At 47.9% G+C, this 15,298-nt stretch overlaps 1 protein-coding gene across 1 annotated transcript; it reads right to left on the reverse strand.

The window, feature by feature from the left end:
- Positions 1–1,072: 1,072 nt before the first annotated feature.
- Positions 1,073–14,863, reverse strand: HPSE (heparanase). Its single transcript, XM_061480197.1, has 12 exons — positions 14,645–14,863; positions 13,028–13,173; positions 11,515–11,640; positions 10,822–10,995; positions 10,209–10,380; positions 9,546–9,593; positions 7,460–7,553; positions 6,783–6,889; positions 5,716–5,830; positions 4,022–4,140; positions 3,725–3,871; positions 1,073–2,975 (listed from the first exon to the last, which is right to left on the reverse strand). The coding sequence occupies exons 1-12, from the start codon at positions 14,809–14,811 to the stop codon at positions 2,816–2,818; spliced, it is 1,575 nt and encodes a 524-aa protein (XP_061336181.1). The 5' UTR covers positions 14,812–14,863; the 3' UTR covers positions 1,073–2,815.
- Positions 14,864–15,298: the final 435 nt, after the last annotated feature.

The following is a 15,298-nucleotide window of genomic DNA, read 5'->3' on the forward strand; positions in this document are numbered from 1 at the left end:
AAGAAAAGTCACTTTGTGAAGAAGCTCAACATGACCCAGCAGTGTGCTCTTGCAGCCCAGAAAGCCAACCGTATGCTGGCCTGCATCAAAAGGAGCGTGACCAGCAGGTCGAGAGAGGTGATTCTCCCTCTCTACTCCACTCTCATGAGACTTCACCTGCAGTACTGCATTCAGCTCTGGGGCTCCAGCATGAGAGGTATAGAGCTGTAGAAATGAGTCCAGAGGAGAGTCACAAAGATGCTCCGAGGGCTGGAGGATCTATCCTATGAAGAGAGGCTGAGAGAGCTGTTCAGCCTCAAGAGCAGAAGGCTCAGGGGAGACCTTACAGCAGCCTTCCAATGCCTAAAGAGGGCCTATAGGAAAGCTGGAGAGACATTTTTTTTTTATAAGAGCAAGTAGTGATAGGAAAAGGGGGAATGGCTTTAAACTGAAACAGGGGAGATTTACATTAGATATTAGGAAGAAATTCTTCATTGAGACTTAGAACAGGTTGCCCAGAGAAGCTGGGGCTGCAACATCTCTAGGAATGTTCAAGGCCAGGTTGGACAGGGCTTGGAGCAACCTGGTCTAGTGGAGGGTGTCCCTGCCCATGGCATGGGGTTGGAAATAAATGATCTTTAAGGTCCCTTCCAACATAAATGATTCTATGATGCAATGCCACTTGGGTGTGTGTAGAGCTTTTTAAGTCAAAAGCAGTTACACGAGCTGTGAATGATACCTCTCACCACCCCGCCATTTGAAGAACCAGGCTGTATGCTCAGAGGAGACGTATCTGGGAGGGGAAGCCAGAGCAGCTGTCACTTGCACACCTGGACCTCCCTGTACCGCTCCTAGTAGTTCTTGCATGCTAATCAGCCCATGTACTGTGTCTGAGTCAAACAGTGAGGTGGAGGTGACCCCTCTGTCTGACTCAGTGCAACTGAAACACACCAGCCTGGGTACGATTTAATTTTTACTTACTCAGGTTACTCTTGTTGAAAATCATGCAAAATGTAGATGATGTGTGACCAAAAGGAATGGAGGGATTTTTTGTGGTATCAGTATGTGAAAAAAAGAGTCTTGAGAAAAAGGAAGATTGCCAAAAACTGGTATAAATCATTTTAATTAAAACCGTCAAATATAAAAGTCACAAGCATTGGAACAAACAAAACTGTTAGAAAAGTTCTAAAAAGAAGCTACCAGGCAAACAATCATTTTGATGTCTTAGTTGTAAATTGTTATGATAATTCTATAATACTAACTTTAAGTAGACAGTATGTAAGACTTCCCACTTCATTTTATGCTATCTTATCTTATTGAACTTGGACAATATAAATTTAGCATTCCTTATTCTCATTTCTGATCTATATTACTTTCTGATACATAACTCTTTGGAGAATGTATCTGCACTGTGGGTGCAAACACTTCTTTGACATGCTGAACTTAAATATAACATCTTTATTGTGCAACTTTTCATCACAGCGTCAGAAGTTTGTCTGTTTTTAAAGTCTTCTCGTTAAAACATGTCCCCTCCCTCCCTGTGTTGAAACCCCGTGTAGCTGGTGGCATCCTCTTAAAGCTTAAGAAGTGAAATACAGTGGTGTGTTGTTGTTTTCCCCTGCTGTGCTCAAAATACCATGAGGCATTGACAGTGGCACGGGTTATATGCCTTCAAGAAAAGTAGATGCAAGTCAACACATGCAGGAGGAGCCCGCAGGTATTCTCTGAGGGGTTTTGCTCCCCTGCAGACCAGCAGCCGACAGGGCAGAGGAAAGCAGGCAGTGGCACAGTAAGCTGCAGCAGGGTGTGCATGGGGAAGGCACGGTTGGGGAAGAAAAGGCACCACCAACACAGCTTTCTGGCCAAAACTGCTGTTTGCCCTGCAAGAGGAATGTCAGCCTGATGGGCAGGTTTGTCCCCTGAATTGTCTAAGGCCACCGATGCCCCTCTGATGGTCAAGGGGTGGGTGGTTTGCTCAGTCTCTTTACTATCCCATGTCCTCCAGAACCTGAGCGATTTAGGGAGTGTGAAGCAGAGCTCCACCTACAGATAGGGTCAAGGAAGTCCCTTCCAGCTGAACCTCCTGCGGGGTGGTGGAGATTGAATGAGCGCTCATTTGCCGGCACGTCATTTATCGAAAGCTCGCCTTTGGAAAGTACGTAGCTATAGCTCCATCTTGTGACCGAACCTCCCAGGTTGGAACAAACGTAAAGCGCTGCCCTAATCCCTGCGGAGAGCCTGTTTTCTCGGCAAGGCGTTTTCCCCTGCAGCTAACCCCAACCTCGGTTTGCTTTGTGTCCCTGATTTCCATCCCAGGATGCCCTCAGCAATCACAGCCCCTCCTTGGGCTTCCCCACATGGTGCAGGCAAAATCATAACTGTACAGCTAAAATAAACCCCTTGCTCATCCTTTCTGAAAGCAAGCTTTCGAAGGAACTGCTTTGAAAACTGTGCTTGCAGAAATGAGAGGAGAGTGGAGGCTACAATTATTGCCTGGCAAAGCCCCAAGGGCAGCCTGAGAAGCTGATGCAGCTCTGCACATAGCGTGGAGAAGGGCCCCGTGCTCAAGTGCAATGATCCAGGCTGGATCAAGAGCAAAACCAACCCCTGCCTGGGCTTTCTCTACCTGGATAATTTTCCCAGGATCTTAACAAGCATCATTCATGTACCTATTACCCAGTGGGACCTCATGTCTTCGCCAGCACAGAGATCGTACTGGTGCTATCACACTTGCATCCCTTGCCAGAATTAAATCTCATGGTAGAAACGTGAATTTCTAGGATTAGACTTCCCTACTAGCCAAGTGCTTTACATTTATCCTGCGTGCATTAACCATTTAAATGCAAGCAACAGCTTTGGTGTTTTTGATAACATAAAAGCCATAAGAGAAGGCTGGAAGGCTGAGGATGCTGCCGGGACCAAGGGGTTTTTCAGTAAGCTCTGGCAGTGTTTTGTCATCCACCATCTGTAGCACACGGCTGTTCAGCTCAATAGACCTGGAGAGGGACAGAGACACTGTTTGGGCAGCTGTGTTCTGTTTGCTATCAAGCACAAACAGCTCTGAATCCGAGTATAAACATAAACTCAGCCCAAAGCCAAATTAAACTTCCCTTGAGGGTTTATGTGTGCTCACACACAGCATCTGCAGCACTCCCTCTGCAAGGGCTCCTTTAGAGTCATAAGCACATGCAAGTTGAAAAGTATATGTTTCTTACTCTTCTGGTGAGGGTAACAGCAGAACAGGCTTTGAAAAGTACAAGTTTTAATTGTTTTTGCTCCTGCAAATATTAAGATGTCTTCTATTCCCACAGAGCAGATCCTTCCTGTGCTGATGCATTAGCAGTAAGAATAAAAAGAAACCACACAAAGCCTGAACACCTTGCTGTAAATGAGGAGCCAGCACTTGGGAAAGCAATATACCTGTGCTTGTGCCAAAAAAAAGGACTTCAGCAGCTGGTCCAGACCCCTGAAGCCTGCTAGGAAAAAGCTTCCCAATTAACATCAAACAAGTATCTTCATACCTCAGCAAGCTTTCAGCAGCCTCATTTTTTTGAGAACTGATTTACCAGAAGTCAGACCTTATCAGAAAAAGCTCCAGATCGCCCTAACCATTCTGTGATTCCATGACTGAATGATAACCTCTTCCTGCCACCCCCCACCTTCCACATCAAACAAGGTGAGGTTTCAGAGGACACCGAAGTCTACTCACGATCCTTTCTACAGAGACAGGAGAAACTGCACTTACCTGGAAAGGATATTCGCTTTGCCATGAGGCAGTAAGAGGTACTGATCCACATGCTTGCTCAATAAGTAATTTGGCAGCTGCAAATGTTGGGTAACATTGTAGAGGTTTAAGGCAAACAGCGTCACATCCCCTTCTCTGTATTTTGGGCTGCAAGGCAAGAGTAGATGATGGTGTCAATTAGGAGAGAAAGGTTTCACAGATATAGGGCATCCTTCTGCTGTCCCAGATTGCTTTTGTTGGCCTGGGGATGGCCATGGGCTCAGGTTCTGGGATATTTCACCCTTTCTGATGGCTTACTGGAGGGGGTTTGTGCAGTGGAGGTAGACACGGAGCTTCCTCTCATCAGCTCCTGTCAGGCCAACCTGCAGCACCTTGGTACCCACCAGCTTCTTGTAGAGCAGTGAGAGCCAGTAGTCCTGGGAGGCACAAAACCACACGTGAGCACTTTTGTACATGCCAGATACTCCACACAGTGCTTAACAGCATTAATTTTGCTGGTAATTTCAGGATTTTTTTTCCCCCATACACTTTTTCTTTTCCAAGGTTTTCACTGTATCTGTTCAAGTTCCTACAAACAGCACAGCTAAGCAGAAAACCCTGTTCCAGGCTGCAGAGCAGCTGTGTTTACAAGGTACCTTGGAGTGATTTTCCACTTCACATGCAAATCTCTGTGGAGGAGAGACAGTCTGCATTCCAGAAACTCCCTTTTGCAAGGCACAGAGCACTGCAAGGCTGAACCCACAGGGGATGAGCTGCCCTGCCAGCAGGAAAGCTTGCACCCAGTTCACAGGCACAATGCCAGGAGGAGGCCCACAACAACTTCCATGCCTTTCACTAACACTGTGCTTTTGAACAGGTCTCAGGATTAATTGCTGAACACCAGTTATGGAGTTAATCCTCTGACACTCCAGGATAGTGCCTGAGAGCAGGGTGATGCCCAGTGCAGGCTTGTTTTCCAGGTCTGCTTTCTTTTACACCTTCACCACTACTTTTTCTCCATGAAGTCTGTGAGCTTGCATGCTCAGCTCCTCTGCAAGCCTCTTGACACTGCTGTGATTCTTCATTTCCCTGCTAACTAACACTGATGGAACTGAATTTAGATTTCCCTGCCTCTAAAGCATTATTCACTTGATTAGCGTATGTACTGCCTGTAGGTGAGGAACAAAGGCATGTCCTTTCAGTCCAAATTTAATCTATTTTAAATGAGGAAATAAAAACCCCAAAGTAACAAGCAACCCAGTCCCTGGCATAGGGACCAGATGAACAGGCAGGACAGAAAACCCCTGAATGCTGGGTTTCCTCTCAGATGGTCTCTATGAACCTGTGAAAATCGTGACTTGGAAGCAAAAGAATGAGTGGAAAGCTAAGAAGAAAGATGCTATCCTCTCACCCCAAGGTAAGTGTTACTAGCAGAAAGAAACATGCTCTTCAAATAATGATGTTTCATCACAGCAGAATGTTATTTCCTATTAAATCCAACTATATTAAATGCATGTTTTCATTTAATTATCCTTCAGCCACTACTGAGGGCTTAATGTGTTCATGACCTAAGAAATGGTTGAGTCTTGACTTGATATTGGCTTGCTTTCACATGGAATATAATTATTATAATATCTCCTATCACTTCTATTTAGAAACTACTTATTGCTCAGCTGAGGAGTACTCAAACCAAAACAGTCCATGCAGAAAAGCCTTGTGAACTCCAGAAGTGATGCTCTGATTTGTATGCAGACATGTCCCAGCAATCAGTCTCTGCTATGCTGAAGACTAGCTGCATCCCTGTGGTTACAGTAAACATCTTGTATCTATAGATATATAACACATGAACCTATAATGAAACATGAGCTAACTTTAGGTACAAGGATAACTGTGACTATGCTACAAAAAAAAAAGGTGTTGTTAAAGTAGCTGACTTGTATCTCCACATCCAGTGTTGCCTGTGCAGAAATACACACACCATTCAGATGGTATTAGCGGGGTTGCATACATACCGGCAAAGGCTCAAAGTTGGCATCCACCAGGTGATAGGTCCCTGCCCCGAAGAAAACCTGCCTCATCACCACATCAATCCCCTGCCTGGCTGAAAGCCCAAGTTTGTCCAACCACCTGACAAAAAAGATAAGGCAAACATCACGCAGATGGAATTGCTGACCTCAGCTGACCACCATTGCCCCTCTCCAACCAGAGCGGGAAGTAGGAAAGAAGGAATTAGGGCAGGATACTGACTTCCTTAAGAATCACGCAGCTGATTTCAGTTGAAGTCTTGCACTGATTACCTTAAAATACAGTCCCAGACCACCTCTGGAGGTCAGAGTTGGTGGGAACAGTTGCTCCTCTCCCCTATTTGCAGGCAGTGGAAACTAGGAGTGGCAGTGGATGCTCCTGAACTGGCCAAGGGCCTGAGGGCTGAGAGAAATCATTGCAACAGCAAGGTTGCCTGCTACTACCAGGCTTTGACTTGCTGACTCACAAGGCCCCGATGAGAATATCATCATGCCTCATAGGAGGGTGAAAAAATACATTGCATCTATGGTTTTGGTTCATTTTCAAAGCATGGACTATACATTTCCATGCAATTTTATCTCCCTCAATCTACAAACTGACCAAAGTGATAAGAAAAGCCTGATTTCTTTCACTTCAACGGGTTTCTGCAACTGGAGTCCTTGGGGAAAATGATTTTTATAGCTAAATTTCCATTGGGTTAGTTATCTCACAGTGATAAAACAATGACTGTGGAAAAGGATACCCATCCTGTGAATGACTTTCCATAATCACAAAAGGATGGAGTTTGCGTTTGCAGATTCAAGGGCAGAAATACAACTTTATAATGCTTCTTACCTCCCATTTGTTGTAGGAATCTGCTATAACTTGGGCCTACATTGAACCTTAGGCATGGGGGAAGCATACAGAGAGCAGTGGGAGGATTATGATACTCAACCCACTCATTGCCTGTGCTCCCCCGGAAGCCTGAGGGAAGCATTCCTCCCATGGGGCAGGTATAAACCCCCTTCAGCCTGTAAAATATGACATTTCCCCATACCTGTGACATGGTACTCACATAAAGCCAGCAATGTAAGTGTTGGACAGCCTGGGAGCTCCCCCTCCATAGGCAGAGCTCGTCTCTCCCAGCCAGACCTTCTTATTGGGCACAGTCCCACCAACAATCTGGCCAATGTGGCATAGGGAAGAAGAGGAAGGGACAACAGGTAAGTTTGCTGGCTATGGAAATATTGGGCAATCAAAATTTTATGCTTTAGCCAAATGCCTACATATGAGGTTTGCATTTAAGGGATAACACCAACTGGGGTGGGATGTCACACAAATTTTGATCAAAACGACTGGAAGCAGATTTGCTTTCCCCCCTCCAAAAATACCCAGATCTGTGCAAGCAGAATGAGGCAAACATTGCTGAAAGCCTGGTTCTGTAAGTCTTACGCTGTGTAGTGGTATACTCTAAGTTACACTGTTCTCAGGATCTCAAAATGCAAAGAAATCAGGGAGGGATGGAGTTATGACCATAAATTACATCCCTGAGTAATAAATACATTGATAAATGAGAATGTTGTAGGTTTATGATGCATCTGGCACCCTTCTTTTGGTTTTGATTTACAGTGGCAGCAGCACCCAGGCTTTGAGGATCCCCATTTATTGCTAGTGAGAAACCCTACTTTATTCTGGATTCTCTGCTAACACTCTGGAAATTGAACATGGGAATGAACAAACAGGACAAAGCACCTCCAGGACTTCATGTACAGCTGTGGCAAAGGTATCCAGCACTTTAGGGCTCAAGAAATCCTCCCTTGTTGCACTTCGTCCGTTCACATAGTAACTGGAAATGGAAAAAACCCACACAAAATGAAGAAAAAAATATCAGCACTGGCACAAAACACCACCAAAAGTATTCAGTTGCTTGATACATTTATTCACAGCACTGGTTTTCTGTTCAGTTCTTTTCCCAGATGTGTGTGTTGTTTGTATTTAAGGGATTACCAGGTATTACCTTGATGGAGCCAGGGTATCACAGAAGTAGCAGGGGTTTTTTTGCATCAACTTATTTAGAACAAGGAAAATACCACTAAAAGCCAGCTTCTCTAAGTCTTCTCTTGCTGAAGAGTCTGACACTCATATGTGATTACTCACTATACTGTATCAAGTTATATATTAAAAACCAGATCCCTGTTTCTGTCCCTCCATAGGAGTATTTTGGCTATCTACCTAGAGGGGAACTGGAATGAGGCATCCTTGTGGGATGAAGGTTGCCCTCCACCATGAGCTGAAGAGCTCTTAAGTCTGGTTTGTCCATGTAAAGAACAGGAAATTGGGATCCCTGCAGTTTTTACATTTCATCACACTAACACTCAGTCCTACCAGAAGTAGCTGAAGTCTTCCAACCGCAAGAGGAAGCTAAAACCTGATAATCCTAAATTAGTAAAGAAAATAACTCATGCCCATTTAAAGCAAAAACAACCAAAGGGCAAGAACAGCCCAGGAAAGGGAGAGGACACATTTTATGCCTGCTGGCTGCTCAAAAGAAATAGATAAGTCATATATTTATACATATATATAATATAAGCATGTGCATCTTTTTCTACTGTTACTGACCCCTGCATGTCAGATCTGCATTCAGTTCTGGGAATAAAACCACCTTCACATAGAAATCACTTTCAATCACATGGAGTTAATGGCAGGTGTCCTGGGGACAGCTTGCCCCATTGCGCACCTGAGCACTTTAAAACTGCTTCTCTAAGCCATGAGACAAGAGGAAAGGGCTTGTGCCAGCGCTGTTTGCCCTGCAGCTGGGATCTGAGGGCAAGTTATACACACACAGCCCAAACTGACTTGGAGAGCAAATGTAAGGGAACAGGAGAAGCTGCTAGCACTTTCCTATGGGTAAGGGTCAGCCAGACCTGCAGAGCTTTCTGTTTGTATCAAAAAGACATAAATATAGAGGGAAAAAAAGCAGCATGTAACACATCAGCTAACAGGGCTTCTGCTGTACTTTTCACAGGGAGTTGGGTGCATTTGCAGCAGGGTCATCAGTGACTCCCTGAATTTGTTTTAAGGGAGCAAAGCTTTCACTCAATCCGGTTCAACCTTTCTAATGCCAAACCACCAACGTTAGGGGTACTGACTCCATTTCCAAGCCCAGCCACCCATGGGTTGTTTAAACCTTGTGTTAAAAACCTTCTCTCATGCACAAGTTCAGCAGAGGCATCTCTGCCAGGTAAGTCTGAGCTACCCGCTTTTCCTTTTATATGACACCCCCTTCTTCCCATGGGAAAGTGCATTTTGTTTGCAACGGTTGGCAACTTGAAGCTTTGAGACAACTGGGACTGCTGCTCAGATCTCACCAGCTTTTGGTATGTCAAAACACAGCTTGTGCAAAAAGGCTCAACCGTTGCAGATACTCTCATCATGCAGGGGAAAGCTGTGATACCCCCTCACACTCTTCTGAGAAATAAAGCTGCGGTGCCATCCTTTTCTCCACATCCCACTTATGTTTTTCTCAATGCATATATTTAGCAGGCAAAATGACAGTCTGGCACGTGTTGCATTCCCTGCTGCTGTGCTTACGTTACAACCCCCCAGCACTGCTTTTGGGTCTGTGCACCAAGTAGCCTCTTTGGAGAACTTCTGCATTTCTGTAGCGCACTCCCTCAATCCATCTCTTATTGTGAGTGGAGCAATTTGAGGAGAGGCACCTGAGGAACTGCTGAGAGGGGTGTTGCACCCCCTCTTTCCTCTTGAGGTGCTCAAACTGACATTTTGTAAAGAAAACAGGCAGTAAGCAGAGCAAGGATGGTATCTGAGCGGTACTTACTGGTGCCATGTGACAGAGTCGATCACCTTCCCTCCTGATTTCAGGAAGCTGCAACCAGAAGGGATGAAGTGGAGAGCGGAGAGGTTAGTACTGGTGATGGGTCACAGCCTCCCTTGAGCAAACTGCCCTGCACAGCCTTCTCCTCTCCCCCCAGCTGGCAGTAGTGATGGCGAATTGCCTTGGGGCCATGCTTGTGATGGCTTTTAAATGGGCTTTGGGCAGCCCGGCTGCCTCAGCAGGTTGCTGGGAGAGTGAATTAATGCTTGTGTAATACACAGAGATTTCTAGTATGAAAAGCCCATGTCAACACAGCCAGTGCTCAGTTGAGAGGTGTGTGGATCACTGAAGTACTGCTAGCATTTTTGTTTCAACTGGCTGAGCATTTAAGCCTTGAGCTCATGCATGCAGGTAAGATTTTAGTCATCCCCTGTCCCTGTCAAGGGGAAAAAAAACAATCCATGCTTCTAATTCAAAGGAAAATCAGGAAATTAGTTCTCAAATAGGATGTATCCAGTTGTACATTGTTAGTATTGATTTGGAGCAGAAAACTCTCAAAACACTGCCCAGATGCCTCCTCATGTCCATACTGCATCTGGGTGCAGACAAGCCACTGCTACCCACAGCTGCCCACCCCGGGCGTGCTGCAGGGCCCCACAGCCCTACCTCCTCAGCAGTCTCTGTGTGTGCTTCCGGGGCTGCCCAACATCAGGACCATAGAGCTTGGCTTGCCTGTAGAGGGTATAGCTACTGAGGAGGTGGCGCAAGTGAACGAAGTCTTGCCCCAGCTGGAAGCCGTCGATGTAGACACCGGATTTCTTCCTGAAGCTGTTGGGCTCTGGGGAAGAAATGTGTGCATCAGCATCCTGCTCCAGTTTTGGGGCACAAAATAGGGCAGCTTGTTCCACTGGGAGAGTACCAACCCTCTATGCCTGAGCTGGCATGGTACAGGTGAGATGTCTGAAGGCAACGAGCATGACACCAAAAGCCTGGGTGACTGGAGAGTGTGCTGCTCTCCAGTACTCTGTCCAAGGTGACATCCTGTACCTTGAACAGCATCATTCACCTCATCTCAGAGCAAAATTATCTCAACTGGCTCATTCATTGGGCCTTCTGTGCAATCCCTCCTCGCAAATGAAGACCTTATTTTTTCCTCAATAAAGCATCACCTTGCCTTTATGGACTGTCATCCAAAACATCCAAAATTGCCAGCCCATAGCCTGTGGTGGTGCCTTTCAGGTGACTGCTGGCCTGGCCCGCAAGCTGGCTTCACACTCACCATTCCCGAGCTCCCAGGAGATGTTGTACCTCCGTGAGGAGCAGTAGTCCAGCAGTGCCTGGGCATTGGAGCTGTCCCACTGCAAGCCATCTTTCCGCAGCAAGGCATTGAGCCCAAAGACCAGGTGAAACCCTGAGCAGTTTGCAAAGCTGTAGAGAATGTCCAGGGTATTCCCTGCACAGAGGGAAAGAGGGGGATGTTTATATCAAGGTTATGGTGTGCTAGTTGAGCTCCAGCCAAGTGACGATCTTTACTGCCTGTATTTATTTAGCCTGGCACTGCAGATGTGCCTAGCTCTCCCAGCTGGACAAAACAGCCCAGACCTTGCTACACACCATCCTGCAAGGCGCTGAGATCCTCCCAAGTCCTGCAGCAGCAGGATGCTATTAACTATGAGGTGTCAGACAGTATAAGATTTCTTTGAATATTTTCTTCAAGACCAGGTTGGACGGGGCTTGGAGCAACCTGGTCTAGTGGAAGGTGTCCCTGCCCATGGCAGGGGGTTGGAACTGGATGAGCTTTAAGGTCCCTTCCAACCCAAACCATTCTGTGACTCTATGATTGTTCTAAGTGGGTGAAATGTTTATTTTACAGTGGCTTCAGCTCCTAACAGCCTGTGATCCTTTTACCACAGGGCAGAGATTTGCAACCCCCTGTTATAAACCCTAGCAGAGAAATCCATTGAGGTCTTACTTGTAATGGTGGTGTTTTTGTGCTTTTTCCGGTTATGCTCCGCAAGAATCAGCTTCTCCTGGCTGGGCCACTGGGCCAGCAGCAGCCTCTCAACAGCAGCAAATGCAGGCCTCGAGCCACAAGCCTCTGCAGGGGAGAAGAAGGTTTGATAGCAATTAAGCTCTCATGTTCACAGCCAGAGGCAAGCATGCAAAGGGATATATCCCTCAGGAGGAAGCCCAATGGCTTGGTGCCAGGCTGAGAGCCAGTTGTGCACTTCAGTGAAGTGCATCCCTACTTCCACAATGTTAACTATATAGAAAAAGAGGTCTGGCTTTGTGCATAAATACATATTATAAATATATGGTGCATAAGTATGTATGTGATGTATCTTTCCCAGTTTAGGGTGATGGAAATGGTAGAGTGGAGGAAGACCAAGCTCTGCTTCTCGAGGCAGCTACTGTGGCGTTGCTACATGATAAACTGTTTTAGCTGGAGCATCAGCCAGAAACCCTTGTTCCAGTGAGCTGACAAAGCATGGGCTGCCATGCCCGAGGAGCAGATAAGCCACCCCAGCTTGCAGTGGCACAGCAGGGCCCACCTTGCTGTGAGCAGATATGGTGCAATGCTTCCTGAACTGCCTGTCTCATGCAGGGGAAAGCACTGACTGCCTCGTATGGCTCTAAAAACACCACCAGCAGGAGTCATAAGACACCAGTTCTTCAAAGCTCATGTCTTTTCTCAGCATGTAAATCAGGAACAAGCCATAACCAGAGAGGAAGGCATGAGCTAGAGTCACAGCTCATGATCTCAGAGAGGAGGCAGCCACTCAGCAGAGTGGAACAGGGGTAAAAGTACCACTTGACTTCAAAACTGAGCATCACCGTACAGTGATGTACAATTGTGCTGTCATGCGGGAATAGATGGGAATCCTTTCTCCTTAAACACCTCTAGAAAGGTTTATGTGCCTTTGCTAAGTTTAAAGAATAAATGGACTTTAATGCAGTGGGAAACCTCACGCACCAGGACCAAGCTCAAGCAGTTGACAGTGTTCTGTGGGTTTGCACTTGGCATGTCGAAGCAACAGGAGTGCAAGGCTGTGCCCCCAGCCTAGCTCTGGCTTTGGCCAAGATAGAGAAAATGGACACTCTGTTCTCATCAGATTACTCCTTCTGTCCATGACTTGATTTTCACAATGAAACCACAGCTTTTGGGCTGGCTGTGTCTGTGTCCCAGGCAGCAGGGGAGCTACCAAGGCTGCTGCACGGAGCACGGGGCAGCAAAGGGGGAGTCCCAGCAGAAGCCAGGGTGGATGTGATATCCCCCCCACACCCTTCCTGGCTTTCCCATGGCTGACACAGCTCCTCCCACAGACAGTGCTGAAGATGCACAGACCTCTCCACAGAGAACAATGCTGACTTTGTAGAGGACTCCCAGCACTGCTGCTGTGCCCTTGTGGCATCCCCACCCTGCATCAAAGTCATCTCCTAAACCAAGGATGGTTTCGAGTCTAATACATTGATGCCAGCTTTACCTTGCTGGGCCTGAAGTTCCCAGATGATTCTTTCTTCCAATGTTGAATCCTTATTGGGATCAAAGATGAGAAAATCTGTCTCGGTGCCACCAAACCTCAGGAAGCCTGGGGACAGGGCTGTTGCCAGGGCATGCAGTTTGGGATTGCTGAGGAAGGGAAACCAGGAAACAGAAAAACACTGTATTCATGCAGACTATGTCTTTGGGGTAGAGACTAAACATGGCAAGTGCTCAGAGGAAGTGCTGCAGTAGGTGACCTGGGGTTACCCCGTAGCGAGGAGCAGATGTGGAACATCTAGGGAACACGGTCACAGACAGGGAATCAAATCTCTGGGCAAAGTAAGGCCATACTCCAAAATAGGGGTTGGGTTTTTTGTGCCAAGCATCCTTCTCCCCTAGATTTTTTGGTTTTGTTTATACCAAACTAACATACCTGTCCCATGAGAAGGTGGGTATATAACTGACTTCACACCATCAGTCCCGTTTCCATCAATGAGACCCAAAGCAATCGCTTTTCTACCCAAGAGAGATTAAAAGTCCATGCTGGACACTTGCTAGCTTTAGCAAAGCAGGTCCGTAAAATAACTCAACACGCAGCACTGACACCAGCCTTCACTGGGAGAAACCACAAGGCGTCAGAGGACACCAGGCACACCAGCACTATCTGCTTGGTGGTGACAGACAGCAGATTAGAGACCACCAAGTACTTCCCACTCCCCGTGGCGGCAGGGGTGGCCCCAAACCCAACCCCAAGGTGTTTGGTTGGGGTTGGAGACCCAAGTGAGCACTCTCCAATAAAGCTGGTGTCACCTTTCTCACTGGAAAAGTATTGTAGGGTTGAAAAATGGGATCAGACAGATGAAAAGGAAAGAATGAAGATTGCCCCATGAAAAGGTACAGTCAAAAGGAAGTGTACAAAAAAAAAAGTAGAAAAAAAGCAGGGAAGAAAAGGCAGGAGAGGTCAGAGCCAAAAGAACAGGCAGGGAACAACCATCACTTGGCAGTTTCAGCATTACCCAAGGGGATAAAAAAGGCTTCATTTTTAGGATCTCCTGATTCAGCTTTGATAGTGACAGATCTTCAGCATTTATTTGACTTTATGTTGACAGTGCCTCGCAAATGTTTGCAAAGCCGGGCGGCAGGACTAGCAGCTCTGCCACTTGTAACCCTTCTGCTCGAAGGCTGCCTTCTCTTTTTCTGCTCACAAAGCAGCTCCTCTCTCTTAGTTTATCCCCGTGCTGCTTCCAGCGAGTACCACCCGAGCTGCGCCTTCCCTCCACCCACCGGCCCTGCCGCTCATTCCCCCAGCACCCACGGCAGGGATGGCCTTGCTGCTGCTCCGGGAGAGCGAAATCAGGGCATCCTGAAGCAGGAGGTTGCAGCAGCCGGCTCCGGCTCCGGCTCCAGCTCCAGGGATGGGGTTCCCCCGTTTCCCCCCCGCTCCCCTCTCCGCAGCAGCAGCGCCTTCGCCGACTCCCAGCCGGGATGCCTGGGCTCTCTTCCCCGTGTCTGCGGAGCTTTGCTCCCGTCCTGGACCGCCGCCCTGGGGGACCCCTCTACTGCTCCCCATCCTCGTGTTCCTTTCTCCTTTGCCCAGAGGGGGCGGGAGACGGCTCACCTGAGCAGAGCGACATAGCGCGGGTCGCGGGCCAGGCTGGCGTCCAGGGTGAGGGAGAGGAAAGCGGGGCTCACCTCGCCGCGGGGGGTGCCCCGCAGCCCCAGCCGCAGCACCGCCGCCTGCCCCTCCGAGAGCAGCAGCAGCGGCAGCAGCCGCGGCAGCAGCATCCTCCGCTCCCGGCCGCCGCTCCCGGCCGGTGCCCACCCCCTAGGAGGGCGGGCCTGTGCCGGGGTGTGTGTGCTGGGTGGGTGCGCACCCTCCGCTCCCCGCCGGGACGGAGACACGGACGGAGGCAGCGTGAGCAGTGAGCGCCGGGGCCCGCCTCACCCCCTGAAAGGGGCTTCGGGATGCAACAGCATCTTGGAAGCGCAGCCCCGCTGCCGCGCGGTGTATCAAAGCAGCGCCAAGGCAGCTGAAGCGCAGGGTTACTCTGCCAACACCTTCAACCATTACAAAACAAACCTGGGATTCAAGCTGGTTCTTTGCCTGCTTTGACCTTTCGGGCATTGCAGCACGACCAAACAACTTCTGCAGCTTTCTGCGTTGCCTGTGCAACCCTGGGCAGCTGCGTGCAAAACCAGTGGGCTGGAAAATCACTGCACGCTGAATATTGCTACTGCTACCACTGAAGGTTGAGATGTTCAGCCTGACACC

Source organism: Pezoporus flaviventris, unplaced genomic scaffold (assembly GCF_033815535.1).
Source record: "Pezoporus flaviventris isolate CSIRO_AGI_PZ_B2104156 unplaced genomic scaffold, CSIRO_AGI_Pfla_v1 ptg000002l, whole genome shotgun sequence".
Classification (NCBI taxonomy): domain Eukaryota; kingdom Metazoa; phylum Chordata; class Aves; order Psittaciformes; family Psittacidae; genus Pezoporus; species Pezoporus flaviventris.